Here is a 16697-nt window from a genome sequence, read left to right as displayed (position 1 = left end):
TAAAATGATGATTTTCTAACTCTGTTGTTTATTTTGTATTTCTTAGTTGGCACTCTACTGTAAGGAAGAACTTTCCTTTCTCCATTTATTCATTCATTCACTCACTTTTTACAATTCTGAATTCCTTTTAAAAAAATTGGTATCACTGTAGACTCATGGATACCTATTTTATTTCTGTTTTATTTGAGAAGTTGTAAATCAGTACTCTTTTTTTATTTTGGTTCTCAAATTGTAGCAGATTTGGCCAGTGGGAGTTCTTTCAATCCAGTTCCTATGTACGTTAGATTTTGTTTGTTTGTTTTTTAGACGAAGTCTCGTTCTGTCACCCAGGCCAATATGGCAAAATGCTGCTCTACTAAAAATACAAAATTAGCCGGGCGTGGTGGTCCATGCCTGTAATCCCAACTACTCAGGAGGCTTTTGTGATCTTGGCTCACTGCAACCTCCGCCTCCCGGGTTCAAGCAATTTTTGCCTCAGCCTCCCAAGTAGCTGGGATTACAGGCGCCCAACACCACGCCCAGCTAATTTTTATATTGGTAGATATGGGATTTCACCATCTTGGACAGACTGGTGTTGAACTCCTGACCTTGTGATCCACCCGCCTTGGCCTCCCAAAGTGCTGGGATTACAGGTGTGAGCCACCACACCTGACCTTTATTATTATTATTTTTTAAGCATCTCCATCCTTTCTGACACACGAGTATGTTTCAGGGTCTGCTTATGCCCTTTTCTGTGCTAATGAATTATTTTTAATCTATGAAAAGTACTAAAAGTGATTGCAGTTGTGTAACAACAATAATCATTAGCTTGTGAAAAGCACACATTTCAGAATTTATTGTAATATCTCTTATACCCACTTTTGTAGAATAAAGTCAAGGTATATTTAAATTCTATTCTGTTTTGTGACTTTGTTCCTATTTTCTGTTGGTATAGTTTTAAATTTAAATATCATCCCAGATAACCTCTAAGAAAAATAATTTTTTATTTTATTTTTTTTTTCATGAAACCATTTGAAAGATGAAATATTTTCTGGAAAAATAAAATATTAATTTTCTGCTTTATAGTTTGTACAACCCTCAGTAGATTCTAAAAATGGAAAACCAATCGATCATTTACAGGTGTTTTTGTACATAGTATTTGCCATAGAACAAAATCGTGCGACTACACCCATAAAAATGAAGTATAATCACGTATCACTAACTTTGGGCCTCTCAAGTCATCAGGATAGAAAACTTTTATTTTGCTCTTATATACAAGGTACTATTTTAAGCTCCCCGCTTGTCTGCCCAAGCTGGAGTGCAGTGATGCAATCTCAGCTCACTGCAACCTCCACCTCCTGAGTTCAAACAATTCTCATGCTTCAGCCTCCCAGGTAGCTGGGATGACAGGCATATGCCACCGTGCCCGGCTAATTTTTGTATTTTCAAGAGATTCTCATGCCTCAGCCTCCCAAATAGCTGGGATGACAGGCATGTGCCACCGTCCCCAGCTACTTTTTGTATTTTTAGTAGAGATGAAATTTCACTATGTTGACCAGGCTGGTCTCAAGCTCCTGACCTCAAAGTGATCCACCCACCTTGGCCTCCCAAAGTGCTGGGATTACAGGAGGGAGCCACCAGGCTGGTGGATTTTAAGTCTTTTACATTTAAGTCTTTTTAAGTCTTTACATTTGTTTCATTTTAAGTCTTTACATATGTTTCATTATTTTCATTTTGTTGATGATGAAACCAAAGATACTAAATAACTAGCCTTAGGTCACATAGCAATGGCGCACCCACTCAAATCCAAGTTTTTAAATTTTTTTCATTGTCTCTTCCCATTTTCTGCTACTAATGTGTTGTTTGTGGTAGCTTGCACTACTCTTCCACTTTACCCTTGCCTTCTGATGTTGGTCTTATGGCAAACTTTTTATTTTCAAACAGAGTCTTGCTCTGTTGCCCAGGCTGGAGTGTGGTGGTGTGATCTCAGCTCACTGCAGGCAACCTCCATTTCCCGAGTTCAGGCAATTCTCCTGCCTCAGCCTCCCAAGTAGCTGGGATTACAGGAGCCCGCCACCACACCGAGATAATTTTTGTATTTTTAGTAGAGACAGGATTTCACCATGTTGGCCGGGCTGGTCTTGAACTCCTGACCTCAGGTGATCTGCCTGCCTTGGCCTCCCAGAGTTCTGGGATTCCAGGCATGAGCCACCATGCCCGGCCAGCAAACTCTTATTTTTTGTATTTATCTTTCTTTTTTTTTTTTTTTTTTTTTTAGACAAGGACTTTCCCTGTTGCACAGATTGGAGGGCAGTGGCACAATCACAGTTCACTGCATCCTCTACCTCCCAGGCCTTCAGCCTCCCAAGGAGCTGGGACCACATGCTTGCACCACCACACCGCAGCTAATTTTTTAAAAGAAATATTTCATAGAGATGGGGTCTCGCTATGTTGCCCAGGCTGGTCTGGAATCCTGGGCTCAAATGGGATCCTCCCACCACTGCCAACCAAAATACTGGCATTACAGACATAAGCCACAACACCCAGCTGAATTTATCTTTTTTCAGATATCTTTTTGGGTTGTTTTAATGGCAGTTAATGGGGAGAGATTAGATGCTAGTATTTAATACATCATCATGAACTAGACATGAACACATTCTTCAGACTGAATGTAATGTAGGGGGCGAGTTTCAATGTAGTCACATTTTGGCTGGGCACAGTGACTCACAGCTGTAATCCTATCATTTTGGGAGGCAAAGGCAGGTGGATGACTTCAGGCCAGGAGTTTGAGACCAGCCTGGGCAACATGGCAAAACCCCATCTATACTAAAAATACAAAAATTAGCTGAGCGTAGTGGCATGCTCCTGTAATCCCAGCTACTCGGGAGGCTAAGATGGGAGGATCGCTTGTACCTGGGAGGCAGAGGTTGCAGTGAGCCGAAATCATGCCACTGCACTCCAGCCTGGATGAGACTGTCTCAAAGAAAAAAAAAAAATAGTCACATTTGAACCAATAGTGGTTATTAGTTTTTGGATAGATTGTGACTTACTATTTATTTACTTTTATTTTAATTTGTTTTTTGGAGACGGAGTCTTGTGCTGTCACCCAGGCTGGAGAGTAGTGGTGCGATCTTGGCTCACTGCAACCTCCGCCTCCCAGGTTCAACCAATTCTCCTGCCTCTGCCTCCCGAGTAGCTGGGACTACAGTGCCCGCCACCACGGCAAGCCAATTTTTGTATTTTTAATAGAAACAGGGTTTCACCATGTTGGCCAAGCTGGTCTCAAACTCCTGACCTCTGTGATCCACCCGCCTCAGCCTCCCAAAGTGCTGGGATTACAGGTGTGAGGCACCGCACCTGGCTTGTGACTTACTATTTATGTTATGTATATTGATAGAGTCATGCTATTCTTAGAAGACTACACACTTATTTCCATGACTGAGCTTAGAAATTATTTTAGTTACATACTTCTGATTATTCCTTGATCATACTATATCAAAACCTTTTAGTATTCTTCTATCCATTTTTTATCTGTCTAGACTTCTAAGTCAAAAAGACATGAATCTAGGTTAATGCCTCCCTTTTCTTCATCAGCACACACACTGTACATCCTACTTGCTGTCTACCTTGTCATTATTTACCAAAAATGCATTTGAGTGCCAAGTCCTGAGGATATAATGGTGTGCTACAAGCAATCCTTAATCTCATGAGACTCTTGTTTTTTGTAAATTCTACCTTCTGAATATCTTCTTGCCGTACTCTTTTAGCCCTACTACCATATCTTTAGTTTAATCCCTTATGGGTTGGTGCAAAAGTAATTGTGGTTTTTGCCGTTACTTTTAATGGCAAAAAAAAACACAGTAACTTTTGTACCAACCTAATACTTTCTTTTGTGGATCACATCAGAACCTTTCTGTTTTAGTAACTTCAGTTTCACCCTCTCTCCATTCTAGGTTCTGTTACAGTAACTCTCAACTATGTGTATACATGAGAAACTCTGATAATGTTTTTTAAAAAATATCTGACTACTCTGAAATACTGTTGTATGTGTAGATTACTTGCCAATCTCTATCAAAATTGAAAGTGGACATACCTTTCTCTGAGCATTTGTGGTTCCAGGAATTTAGATTATAAATATATACTTGGATGTGTGTACAGAGGCATAGATGCAAATATGTTCATTGTAGCATTTATGAATATTTAAAATTTAAAACATTCTACATGTTCATCTACAGAGAACCAGTTAAATAGAGCAGGATAAAGGATGATGAGAAGATTTATATATACATACATTTAGTTGAAATATATTTTTGGATGTTTCAGAAGAAACTATGAACAGTGGCTTTCTCAGTGGAAAACTAGAGGAAGAAAGTTAATTTGAATTGTACACCAGTTATACTGTTGGATATTTTACCATGCACATCTAATGCTTTTTTTTTTTTTTTTTGGAGACAGAGTCTTGCTCTGTCGCCCAGGCTGGAGTGCAGTGGCGTGATCTCAGCTCACTGCAACCTCTACCTCCTAGGTTCAAGTGATTCCACTGCCTCAGCCTCCTGTCTAATGCTTTTTAAATTAAAATACAGTCCGGTCGCAGTGACTCATGCTTGTAATCCCAACACTTTGGGAGGCTGAGGTGGGCAGATCACCTGAGGTCAGGAGTTAAGAGACCAGCTTGTCCAACATGATGAAACTCTGTCTCTACTAAAAATACAAAAATTAGCTCGGCATGGTGGCATACACCTGTGATCCCAGCTACTTGAGAGGCTGAGGCATAAGAATGACTTGAACCTGGGGGGCAGAGGTTGCAGTGAGCCAAGATCGCACCATTGCACTCCAGTCTGGGTCACAGAGTGAGACTCTGTCTCAAGAAAATAAACAATTATTTAGCAATAAACGATTGAAAAATGAAATATTATGAAATGTATTATTTACAGTAGTGCCAAAAACATGAAATACTTAGGTATAAATCTAACAAAGTATGTGCAAGATCTGTATGCTGAAAAGTATAAAACATTAATGAAAGAGGCTGGGCGCAGTGGCTTACGCCTGTAATCCCAGCACTTTGGGAGGCCGAGGCAGGTGATCACCTGAGGTCAGGAGTTTGAGACCAGCCTGGCCAATATGGCAAAATGCTGTCTTTACTAAAAATACAAAATTAGCCAGGCATGGTGGTACATGCCTGTAATCCCAGCAACTCAGGAGGCTGAGGCAGGAGAATCAGTTGAACCCCAGAGGCCGAGGTTGCAGTGAGCTGAGATTGCACAACTGCACTCCAGCCTGGGCAACAAGAGCAAAACTCTGTCTCAAAAAAAAAGAGATTGCAAAAAGAGAATATAATCTCTACACCACACTGTTAATATGTGATTTTTCTTTTTACACTTCCTTGTTTCCAATATTTGGAATTTATATGTAAGCTTGACAATAAAATTTCAGAGTCTTGAATTGCCAAGGATTAATGTGCATTAGCCTGCTTCGTAATCCATTCTTTGGGAAATCTTCTAATTCTTTAATCACGGAAGTTAACCTTTTACTGCTTGAATTTTTTACTTGAGTTTTTCACGCTTCTAATGATATTTTTTATTTTTTTAACTTATGATATAGCATCCTGCTAATAATACAGTACATTGATTGGATAATCAATCCCCTATTTCCTAGAATTTATTAATCTTTTCTCTTTACTCAATTGTTTGCTACTTTATATCACTGAGGATTTGCATCAGTGTTTATGTATTTCTTAATATTTCCTTAAAAACGTTACAGTGAAATTTACTCTGCCATATTATTTTGAATTATTATACAACAAAAATGACTAATTTTTATTTATGTACGGTCTTATGAATTTTAATGTGTTTAGATTTTTGTAGTCATCACCATAATCAAGATACATAACAGTTTCACCATCCCAGAAGACTTCTTCATGCTATCCTTTTATAGTCATATGCTCACCCCAACTGAAGCTCCTGGACATCAGTGATTTGTTCTTCATTACTATAGTTTCATCTTTCTAAGATTTCCAAATAAATGAAATCATACAGCATGTAACCGTTGAGAGCATGTCTTTCACTGAGCATAATGTCTTCCCGAAAGTAATGTTTTTGACATTAATTCAAGTTGTGTGAGTCAAAGTTGGTTCCTTTTTACTGCTGAGTAATATTCCACTGTGTAGATACTTCATTTTGTTTTATCCATCCGGCTACTGAAGGACATTGAGTTGTGTCCAGCATTTGGCTATCACAATTAAGTCTGTCATGAACATTTGTATACAAATTTTTGTCTGAATTCATAAGTACTCATTTCTATTAAGTAAATGCCCCAGAGTAAAATTGCTAGGTTTTATGGTAATTATATATTTAACTTTATTAGAAACTGTCAAACCATTTTCCAGAGTGGCTGTACCATTCTGCATTCCTGCTAACAATGTATGAGCTTCAGTTATTGTGTATCATCATTGGTACTTGATAATTTTTACTTTAGCCATCCTTCTAAGTATATAGTGGTATCTCATCATGCTTTTAACATTTTTCCTTTTTTTTTTTTTTTTTTTTTTTTTTTTTTTGAGATAGAGTCTCATTCTGTCGCCCAGGCTGGAGCGCAGTGGCACAATCTGGGATTATAGACACCTGCCACCACACCCAGCTAATTTTTTGTATTTTTAATAGAAACGGGGTTCACCACATTGCCCAGGCTGGTCTTGAACTTGTGGGCTCAAGCTATCCACCCACCTGGGCCTCCCAAAGTGCTGGGATTACAGGCATGAACCACCACACCTGGCCTAACATATTTTTCCTAATATTAAAGATGTTGAGGCTGGACGCGGTGTCCCACGTGTATAATCCCAGCACTTTGAGAGGTCGATACAGGCAGATCGTTTGAGCCCAGAAGTTTGAGACCAGCCTGGCCAACATGGTGAAACCCTGTCTCTACTAAAAATATAAAAATTAGCCTGGCATGGTAGCACACATCTGTAATCCTAGCTACTCGGAAAGCTGATGCACAAGAATTCATTGAACCTGGGAGACGGAGGTTGCAGTGAGCCAAGATCATGCCACTGCACTCCAGCCTGGGCAACAGAGTGAGACTTTGTCTGAAAAAAAAAAAAAAAAAGATGTTTTTTCATGTGTTTATTTATTTGCCAGCCTTATATCCTCTTTGGGAAAGCCATATTGATTATTTATTTGCATCTAAATGCTCATTTTTTGAAGAGGATGTTAATTGTCGCTCATATTAACCCAGTCTAAAAATGATAGACCAATATTGGCTATCAGACACAGTTAAGTTTAGTTCACTCTTTTATCATGCACATGTCCACTAAAAAGTTTGAGCCTCCTTCTATTTAAGGTCTCTTGCCAACAGAAAAATAGAAGAGCCCAGATTTTCCACTGTCATTACGTGGATTTTTAGGATTTTAAACATGTCCTATAGGTGTGGATAATATGCATGTATACACACACACACACACACACATATATGCATAATTATTTTCCTTACTATTATTCTCTAGTCTTAATTCAGACTTTGTTTTCCATGTAAACTCAGTTTTCTAAACTTAAACATTCCAGAAGCTTTACATTAATTAGAAAATTAATCTTCAAGATGTGCAATATCTGTCATTAGCCACAAGCTGAATGATTCTCACTGATTCAGCCAGCTAGTTAGAGATAAAAAGGTATAGTTCTTTTAAAGAACTGTTAAGGAAAGGGACTAATAACAATTTTATTTTGATTAAAGTAGTGCTGGCTGCTATAATCAATTAATTTCAAAATCTGAGTGGCTTAACACATAGAAATTTATTTCTCACACCCATAACCGTAAAGTATCATTAGGGGAAGTAGGGTGTTAATTGCTCTCCCCAGTCATTCAGGGACCGAAGTTTTCATGGGGTATTGGTGTCCTGGCAGACAGGAGAAGATAAAAAGATAGAAAAGGCACTCCTACTTGTTAATTTGCCTAGAAATGTGCAATACACATTAGTGTTTCCTCCTAGGAACACCATTTCCTCATGGAAACAGGAGGACAGAGAAGGGTTGGAAGAAATTATTATCATCAGACTAATAATGACTTGCTGTCATTTGATGATCCTCTCCAGGCTCAGAGCAATGTTAATCAAAGGCAGAAAGAGTATGGTACTCAAGGTTGCAACAGTGGCTTTTGCCTTTTTCAGTTTTTTGTTCCTTGTTTCTTGTTTCATTTGTCCTCCAGAAAGACGAAGTTACTGAACAATGATTTCTGGACAAGTTAGGATAACATTGCTGGTGTGGAGGACAAAATATCAAAATGGCTAAGAGTGAAGCTTGATAGGAGAAGTTCTAAATGGTGTCTGATAAGCTATATTGTTATAGAATTATGTCTGCGAGAAAGCAGAATGTTTCCAAGTCAATAAGAGCAAGCTTTTTATTTTAAGGTAATGCAGTGGAGTCCCTTTAAAAGTAAACTTAAAAGGAATACCAATGTGTGAAACAGATTAGAATGGAAATTCTATATTTGAAACAGGTAATGGGATGACCAAGTGTCTCTGTTCCCTCATAACCCCTGACAAGAAACTTCTTTAAAACTATGAAACAGCCTGAAATATTTATAGTGTAGAATAATAGAAAAGTAGAAGGAAAGGAAGTGATATTTATAATGAGTAGGACAATGACATAACCAAAATAAAGCAATTCTTCTTCAACATTACTCTTTTCCAGCTTAATTTCCCATTGATTACTATTAATTTATGTATCACTCTTCTAGTAATTTAACAGATAGGGTTGTTTCAAATTCAAGGGGATTTTTAAAATCTTGTCTTTTCCATTCAGACCTCATTATTATTGTACTTAATATTATAATTTAGAATTTACCTTAAGGTATCTCAGGACCATTGAACATCTTCTAGTGTATTAGGGTGATTTTTTTAGCACTAATGTTTATAACTTGACAATGTTCCAGTAGTCTATTTTCTGCATTCTGACATGAGTCAATCATTTAATTATGTTTAATAAAATCCTGACATCATCTCATTAATTTTGCACCAAAGGCAGCGCACCACTTATTCCTCTAATTCTTTTTTTCTTCCCTTTTCCTTTTTCTTTCTTTCTTTTTTTTTTTTTTTTTTTTAAGACAGTCTCACTCTGTCGCCCAGGCTGGAGTGCATTGGTGTAATCTTGACTCATAAAACCTCTGCCTCCCAGGTTCAAGTCATTCTTCTGCCTCACCCTCCTTAGTAACCAGGAATACAGGCACGTGCCACCATGCTTAGCTAATTTTTGTATTTTTAGTACAGACAGGGTTTTGCCATGTTGGCCAGGCTGGTCTAGAACTCCTGACCTCAGGTGATCCACTCACCTCGGCCTCTCAAAGTGCTGGGATTACAGGCGTGAGCCACTGCACCCAGGACCAGGTCATTCCTCATACCTCCAATTCTTAAGAGTTATTGTCAGTCTCAAGTAGGCACATGGGAAGTATCTTTTGCTTGAGTGATCTGAAACCTGAAAATTTATTATTTTTTTTTCTTTTTTAGACAGAGTCTCACTCTGTCACCCACGGTGGGGTACAGTGGCATGATCTCGACTCACTGCAACCTTCACCTCCTGAGTTAAAGTGATTCTCATATCTCAGCCTCCAAGTAGCTGAGACAGGCATGTGCCACCACGCCCGGTAATTTTTTGTATTTTTAGTAGAGATGGGGTTTCACCATCTTGGCCAGGCTGGTCTCGAACTCCTGACCTCAGGTGATCCACCCGCCTCGGCCTCCCAAAATGCTGAGATTACAGATGTGAACCACTGTGCCTGGCCTGAAACCTGAAAATTTAAAGTAAAATCAGCTAGGCCGGGCACGGTGGCTCACACCTGTAATCCTAACACTGTGGGAGGCTGAGGTGGGCAGATCATGAGCTCAGGAGTTCGAGACCAGCCTGGCCAACATAGTGAAACCCCATCTCTACTGAAAATACAAAAATTAGCCGGGTGTGGTGGCACGCACCTGTAGTCCCAGCTACTCAGGTGGCTGAGGCGGGAGAATCACTTGAACCCGGGAGGAGGAGGTTGCAGTGAGCCAAGACCACACCATTGCACTCCAGCCTGGGTGACAGAGTGAGACTCTGTCCCAAAAAAAAAAATTAAATTAAATAAAAAAATAAAATCAGCTCTAACTCTCAACTAGTTCCTGCAGCATTCTACTTATTGATTTCCCTTTTAACTTATTACCTACATATGTTTACCTTTATGGTTTGTAGTTTATCAAGTGGGGAAGATAATAGTGACACAAGATAAATTTACTGATTAAATAATGGAATATTGGGTGGGCGCGGTGGCTCACACCTGTAATCCCAGCACTTTGGGAGGTCGAGGCGGGTGGATCACCTGAGGTCAGGAGTTAGAGACCAGCCTGACGAACATGGTGAACCCTGTCTCTACCAAAAATACAAAAATTAGCCAGGCGTGGTGGCACGTGCCTGTAATTCCAGCTGCTCAGGAGGCTGAGGCAGGAGAACTGCTTAACCCACCACTGCACTCTAGCCTGGGCGACAGAGCAAGACTTGATCTCAAAAAATTAAAGTAAAATAAAATAAAGGAATATCAATATTAGGTATGCTTTATTGCGAAAAGATACATCATTTATTCAAAAAATGTAGTAAACATTTTGTGTACAAAAATGCAGTAAAAGATCTATCCAAGGCCCAGGAGACAGTGCAATACTCCATCTCAAAAAAAAACTGAAAAAGTGCTCATCCTCATTGTATTTAGAGAAATGTAAATTAAAACCACTACCCATATGTAATAGAATTTCCAAACTTAAGCAATCTGATATCAAGTGTTGGTAGAAATGTGAAGACCCAGCAACTGTCAATGACTAGTAGATACAAACACTTTGAATAACAGTTTCAGAATATCTAATAACATTGTACATACACATACTGTATGATCCAGAAGTCCTATTCTTAGAGCATCAGGAATAGGATTTTGTCTGTATTTTCCAGAGAGACAAATATCAGAATTAAGGAAAGTAAAATTGATTAAGGATTACAACGTAGAAGAGAACTCCAATTTGGATAGGTTTTTTACCACATTTTTGTTTGAATACTTGATGTATCTTACTGCAATAAAACATACCTAATAATATTGATATTCTCAAAATGTGGCCTGGGAACCCATGGGCGGTTTCCAGGAGAGGTCCATGAAGTCAAAACTATTTTTACAATAAGATCAAGATGTTATTTCCTTTTTACACTCTCATTCTCTTGCAAGTGTACAGGTGGAGTATTGGTGTCATAGCAAGGAATATTCATGTTATCTACAGAGGTTATTAAACTATACCTTCTTTTCCCAAACTACTTTGTGAGACTGGATTTTTTTCATATATTTCAGTGAAAACAATATATTGTAACAATGCAAAGCAGATAGGAAAATTCAGTTGTTTTCTATTAAGACAGACATTAAAGAGATTTGCAAAAATGTAAAACAGTGCTACTCTTAATAAATATTATTTCCTTTAGAAAATTTATTTTGAGGCCAGGCGCGGTGGCTCACACCTGTAATCCCAACCCTTTGGGAGGCTGAGGCGGGCGGATCACGAGGTCAACAGTTCAAGACCAGCGTGGCCAACATGGTGAAGCCCTGTCTCTACTAAAAATACAAAAATTAGCCAGGCGTGGTGGCAGGCGCCTGTAATCCCAGCTACTCGGGAAACTGAGCCAGGAGAATCACTTGAACCCGGGAGGCGGAGGTTGCAGTGAGCCAAGACAGTGCCATTGCACTCCCGCCTGGGCAACAAAGCGAGACTTCGTCTCAAAAAAAAAAAAAAGAAAAAAGAAAGAAAGAAAATTTATGTTGTGGCCGGGCGTGGTGGCTCACGCCTATGGTCCTAGCACTTTGGGAGGCAGAGGTGGGCAGATTGCCTGATCTCAGAAGTTTGAGATCAGCCTGGGCAACATGGCAAAACCCCGTCTCTACTAAAATACAAAAAAATTAGTCAGGCGTGCGCCTGTAGTCCCAGCTACTCAGGAGGCTGAGTAGGAGAATTGTTTGAACCCGGTAGGTGGAGTTTGCAGTGAGCCGAGATCACGCCACTGCACTGCAGCCTGGGCAACAGAGCAAGACTCTGTCTCAAAAAAAAAAAAAGAAAATTTATTGATAATTGGTTACCGTGGCTCAGACCTGTAATCCTAGCAGTCCTGTAATCCTGTAATCCTAGTAACCCAAGGCAGGTGGATTGCTTGAGTCCAGGAGTTTGAGACCAGCCTGCCCATCATGGCGAAACCCCGCCTCTACTCAAAGTACAAAAATTAACCAGATGTGGTGGTGCATACCTGTAGTCCCAGCTATTTGGGAGACTGAGGTGAGAGGACCACCTGAGCCAGGGAGGCTGAGGCCGCAGTGAGCCGTGATCACACCACTGCACTCCAGCCTGAGTGACAAAGTGAGACCCTGTCTCAAAAAAAAAAAGAAAGTTTGTTTCTTTTCAGAAAGTTTTATTATTTGTTATGTAATAAATTTTTAAGTGAATTAATAAGTATTTTATAAACATTTCTTAGTTTTAGTTTCTAATATGATAGTATTGAGAGATATAACCCACATAAGGAAAAACTCTCTGGGACTCTTAGTAACTTTTAAGAGTATAAAGAGATCCTGAGAACTAAAAACTCTGAAAACCTCTGCCCTAGAAAACTGCATGCAGAGTGCACCAAGACACATATATAAGCATGTTAATCGCAATATGATCCATAATGGCCTAAAACTCAAAGCAGTGTAAAAGTTTATCAATGATAGATGAATAGGGAGTATTCTAAATATTACACGGAACTAAAAACTAATGAACTCTAGGTACAGACAACATCAATAAATCTGAAACATAAATGTTAAATGAAAAAAGTCAGACTCAAAGTAATACATATTGTATGATTACGTTTATGTACTGTTCAACGATATGCATAAAAAACTAGGAATGCAGACTTAGGTAATTAAAATATACCAATTCCCAAATAATCCATAATAACTGTTGCCCTTGGGAGAAGAAAGATAATTATATTGGGAGGAGATGCTGGCAATGTTTTATTTCTTGATGTGGGTGGTGGTTACACAGGTATTTTTGCTTTATATTCATTAAGCTTTATACTCATAAATGTATATTTGATATGACTGTTTTCACATTAAAATACTTTAAAACAAGTAGAAATTTTCTTATAAAATGTGGGTAAATATTTTAGATTCAGTTATTTCAGCTATAACATTTGGATAAAAATAATTTCATCAGTCTCCTTTTAAAAATTTGACTAAGTAAAATATTCATGACACTACATTTTTGTTTAAACATAGTGCTATTTCAATCTGTATTTATTCCCATATGTTGTGTCTTTATTCTCCAGATTGATATATTGGTTTGTCCTTTTTAACCAAGTATTTTATACATTCTCATTAATTATACAAAAATTTGGACTTGAAGCTATACTATAAAATAACAACTGTGATAAATATTATCTTAGCACGGTGCAAACAGATGATCTCATTTTTTTGAATTTTTCATTAAAAAATTTTTTTTTCATTTGATACAGATAGTCGTGCAAGCACTGCAGTGTTCCCATTATTCGATTCTTTGGCAGTTGGTGAAAATTACTGATGGCTCTCCTTCCAAAGTAAGTAAGAGTTTCTGTAGGCAGAAGGGTTATTACTGAAATAATAACCTTGCTTAACTATTTAATAATTTACTATTATCAGTTATTGTGTAATATAAATTATTGTAATATTTAATAAAATATATGATTATTACCAGTTCTTGGTTTATCTTATGAGTAAGTATACATTTACCTCTTTGGGAAGAGCCAAAATCTTCAAGCAAAAGACACATAGTTATGTGTGTGTATATATATGTACACACACACACAGATTAAAACTTCTTATATAAAATCACTGTAGTAGACACAAGAGCTCTCATAGGTAACATGCTATTAAAAAGAATAACAGTGAGGCCGTGCACGGTGGCTTACGCCTATAATCCCAGCACTTTGGGAGGCCGAGGCAGGCAGATCACTTGAGGTCAGGAGTTCAAGACAAGCCTGGCCAATATGGTGAAACTCCGTCCCTACTAAGAATACAAAAATTAGCTGGGCATGGTGGTGCACACCTGTAGTCCCAGCTACTCGGGAGGCTGAAGCAGGAGAATCACTTGAACCCAGGAGGTAGAGGTTGCAGTGAGCTCAGATCACGCCACTGCTCTCCAGCCTGAGCGACAGAGTGAGACTCTGTCTGAAAAAAAAAAAAGAAAAATACAAAAATTAGCCGGGTGTGGTGTTGGGTGCCTGTAATCCCAGCTACTGAGGAGGCTGAGGCAGGAGAATCGCTTGAACCCAGGAGGCAGAGGTTGCAGTGAGCCAAGATCGCGCCATTGTACTCCAGCCTGGGCAACAAGAGCAAAACTCCATCTCAAAAAAAAAAAAAAAGAATAACATCATTGAAAGATAGTAGTATGATACCTAGAGACACAAAGTGAACAACCCTCTTGAAGTTAAAAACAACTTAAAATGTTGGGTAAATTTTTTTTTTTTTATTTTAATGTATCCATGACCGTGCAATACAAAGAAAAATGTGGGCTAGGGATTAAATGAAAGTAAGATCAAGAAAGCCAAAAAGAGCACTGAAGCCTGCTTTACCTTGAGGATGTTTCTCAAGGTCCATCCAGGATAGAATGTCTCATAGGTGGCCACATCTCCCAGATAATTTTGGGATCCTAATGACCTGCTCTTACCACAGGGGTGAACTAGAAATAAACGCACTCCAGTTTCCTTCAGGGGCTGGGGGATTATAAGGAAAAGAGTCTGTCTTAAAATTTGTCATTGATTAAAATGGGGAAAAATAAGTCTCCCATGAAAGTTTATGACTTAGCTTTTGCATAGGTTTTCACCTGAATTCATACTATTTTGATGGTAAAAAAAAAAAAAAAAGAAAGAAAAAAGTTGAGATTTTGATTAAGTGTTCTATAATGGTGGTAATCCCCAACCACCTAACAGAATCAAATCTAAATATCTTCTGAAGGAACTTGCCTTAAAGAATTTTCCACAAGTAAAACCTTAAGCAAAATGAGCTCACAGCAAAAATATCACTCATGGAAACAACCATGAAGAGAATCAGACAAAAAATACTTCACATTGGAATTATCTGACACAAATATAAATGTTTCAGTTATTTCATGTAATGAGAGGCCTGAACATGACTAAGAAGTAAACATTTGATAAAGAACCAAATAAAGATATTAGTATATTTGTGTATCTCCTCTTAACAAAACAAGCTGTTTAACCAGTAAAGATGAGTAATGCATTTGCATATAGAACAAACAGCTTGATATGGAGTGTTATTTTTTCAGAGTAAGAATTTGTTTTTCCTTTCTGAGTAATAATTTGAGGATCTCTGCATTTAGAAAGTAGTAGGATTTTTAAATTCTTTTTAATTAGAAGAATGGTAATATATTGGTTAGCCTCTTGGTTTTTCTCTTTTATTAATAATTTCAGTCTTGAAAAACAAAAATAACAGTTAACCTTTTATTAGTAATGAAAGCCACTTTAAAACTGTGTTACAGCCTGGTGCGGTGGCTCGCGCCTGTAATCCCAGCACTTTGGGAGGCCGAGGCGGGCAGATCACAAGGTCAAGAGTTCGAGACCAGCCTGGCCAATATGGTGAAACCCTGTCTCTACTAAAAATACAAAAATTAGCTGGGTGTGGTGGCAGGCGCCTGTAGTCCCAGCTGCTTGGGAGGCTGAGGCAGAAGAATCGCTTGAACTCGGGAGGCGGAGGTTGCAGTGAGCCGAGATCATGCCACTGCACTCCAGCCTGGGCGATAGAGCGAGACTGTCTCCAAAAAAAAAAAAAAGGCCAGGCGCGGTGGCTCATGCCTGTAATCCCAACACTTTGGGAGGCCGAGGTGGGCGGATCACAAGGTCAGGAGATCGAGACCATCCTGGCTAACACAGTAGTGAAACCCTGTCAATACTAAAAATACAAAAAAATTAGCCGGGCGTGGTGGCAGGCGCCTGTAGTCCCAGCTACTCAGGAGGCTGAGGCAGGAGAATGGCCGGAGCCCAGGAGGTGGAGCTTGAAGTGAGCAGAGAGATCGCATGGCTGCACTCCCGCCTGGGCGACAGAGCGAGACTCTGTCTCAAAAACAAAAACAAAAACAAAAACAAAAAAAAAAACTGTGTTACACTGGGCCTGGCGGCTCACGCCTGTAATCATAGCACTTTGGGAGACCAAGGTGGGCGGATCACCTGAGGTCAGGAATTCCAGAACAGCCTGGCTAACATGATGAAACCCTGTCTCTACTAAAAATACAAAGTTAGCTGGGCATCGTGGCGCACATCTGTAATTCCAGCTACTTGGAGGCTGAAGTATGAGAATCGCTTGAACCTGGGAGGCAGAGGTTGCAGTGAGCCAAGATCTTGCCACTGCATTCCAGCCTGGGTGACAGAGCGAGCCTCTTGTCTTTTTTTGAAATGTTATTTAATATGGTAAAGTCAAAGGAGATTGAATTTATATATTAAAATTTGATAGGAAGGGTTTAATGATTTTACACAATTGCTTTTATTCTCACCCTTCTGATTGAGTTTTAGATAGTTTTTCCCACAGACATCATTTTTGTTGAGTTACTTGCATTTTGGCTAAATATTGATTATTGCATTTAGTAAATTTAGAATATGTTATTCCATAAAAATTCAGCATAATCGATAGTTAATTCCTCCTTGTAAATCTATTAATAA

General features: G+C 38.8%; 1 protein-coding gene across 4 annotated transcripts in view; it reads left to right on the top strand.

Moving 5' to 3' along the window:
• STAG1 (STAG1 cohesin complex component) overlaps positions 1-16697 on the top strand; it is a 413034-nt gene that overhangs the window by 336911 nt on the left and 59426 nt on the right. For all 4 annotated transcript variants that reach the window (XM_055382952.2, XM_055382953.2, XM_055382954.2 and 1 more), the window contains one exon: positions 13506-13586. In XM_055382952.2, coding sequence (XP_055238927.2) covers positions 13506-13586 — 81 coding nt within the window. The remainder of the gene's footprint in view (positions 1-13505; positions 13587-16697) is intronic.

The sequence above is a fragment of the Gorilla gorilla genome, chromosome 2 (assembly GCF_029281585.2).
Source record: "Gorilla gorilla gorilla isolate KB3781 chromosome 2, NHGRI_mGorGor1-v2.1_pri, whole genome shotgun sequence".
Classification (NCBI taxonomy): domain Eukaryota; kingdom Metazoa; phylum Chordata; class Mammalia; order Primates; family Hominidae; genus Gorilla; species Gorilla gorilla.
This window is presented reverse-complemented; position numbering and strand designations above follow the sequence as displayed.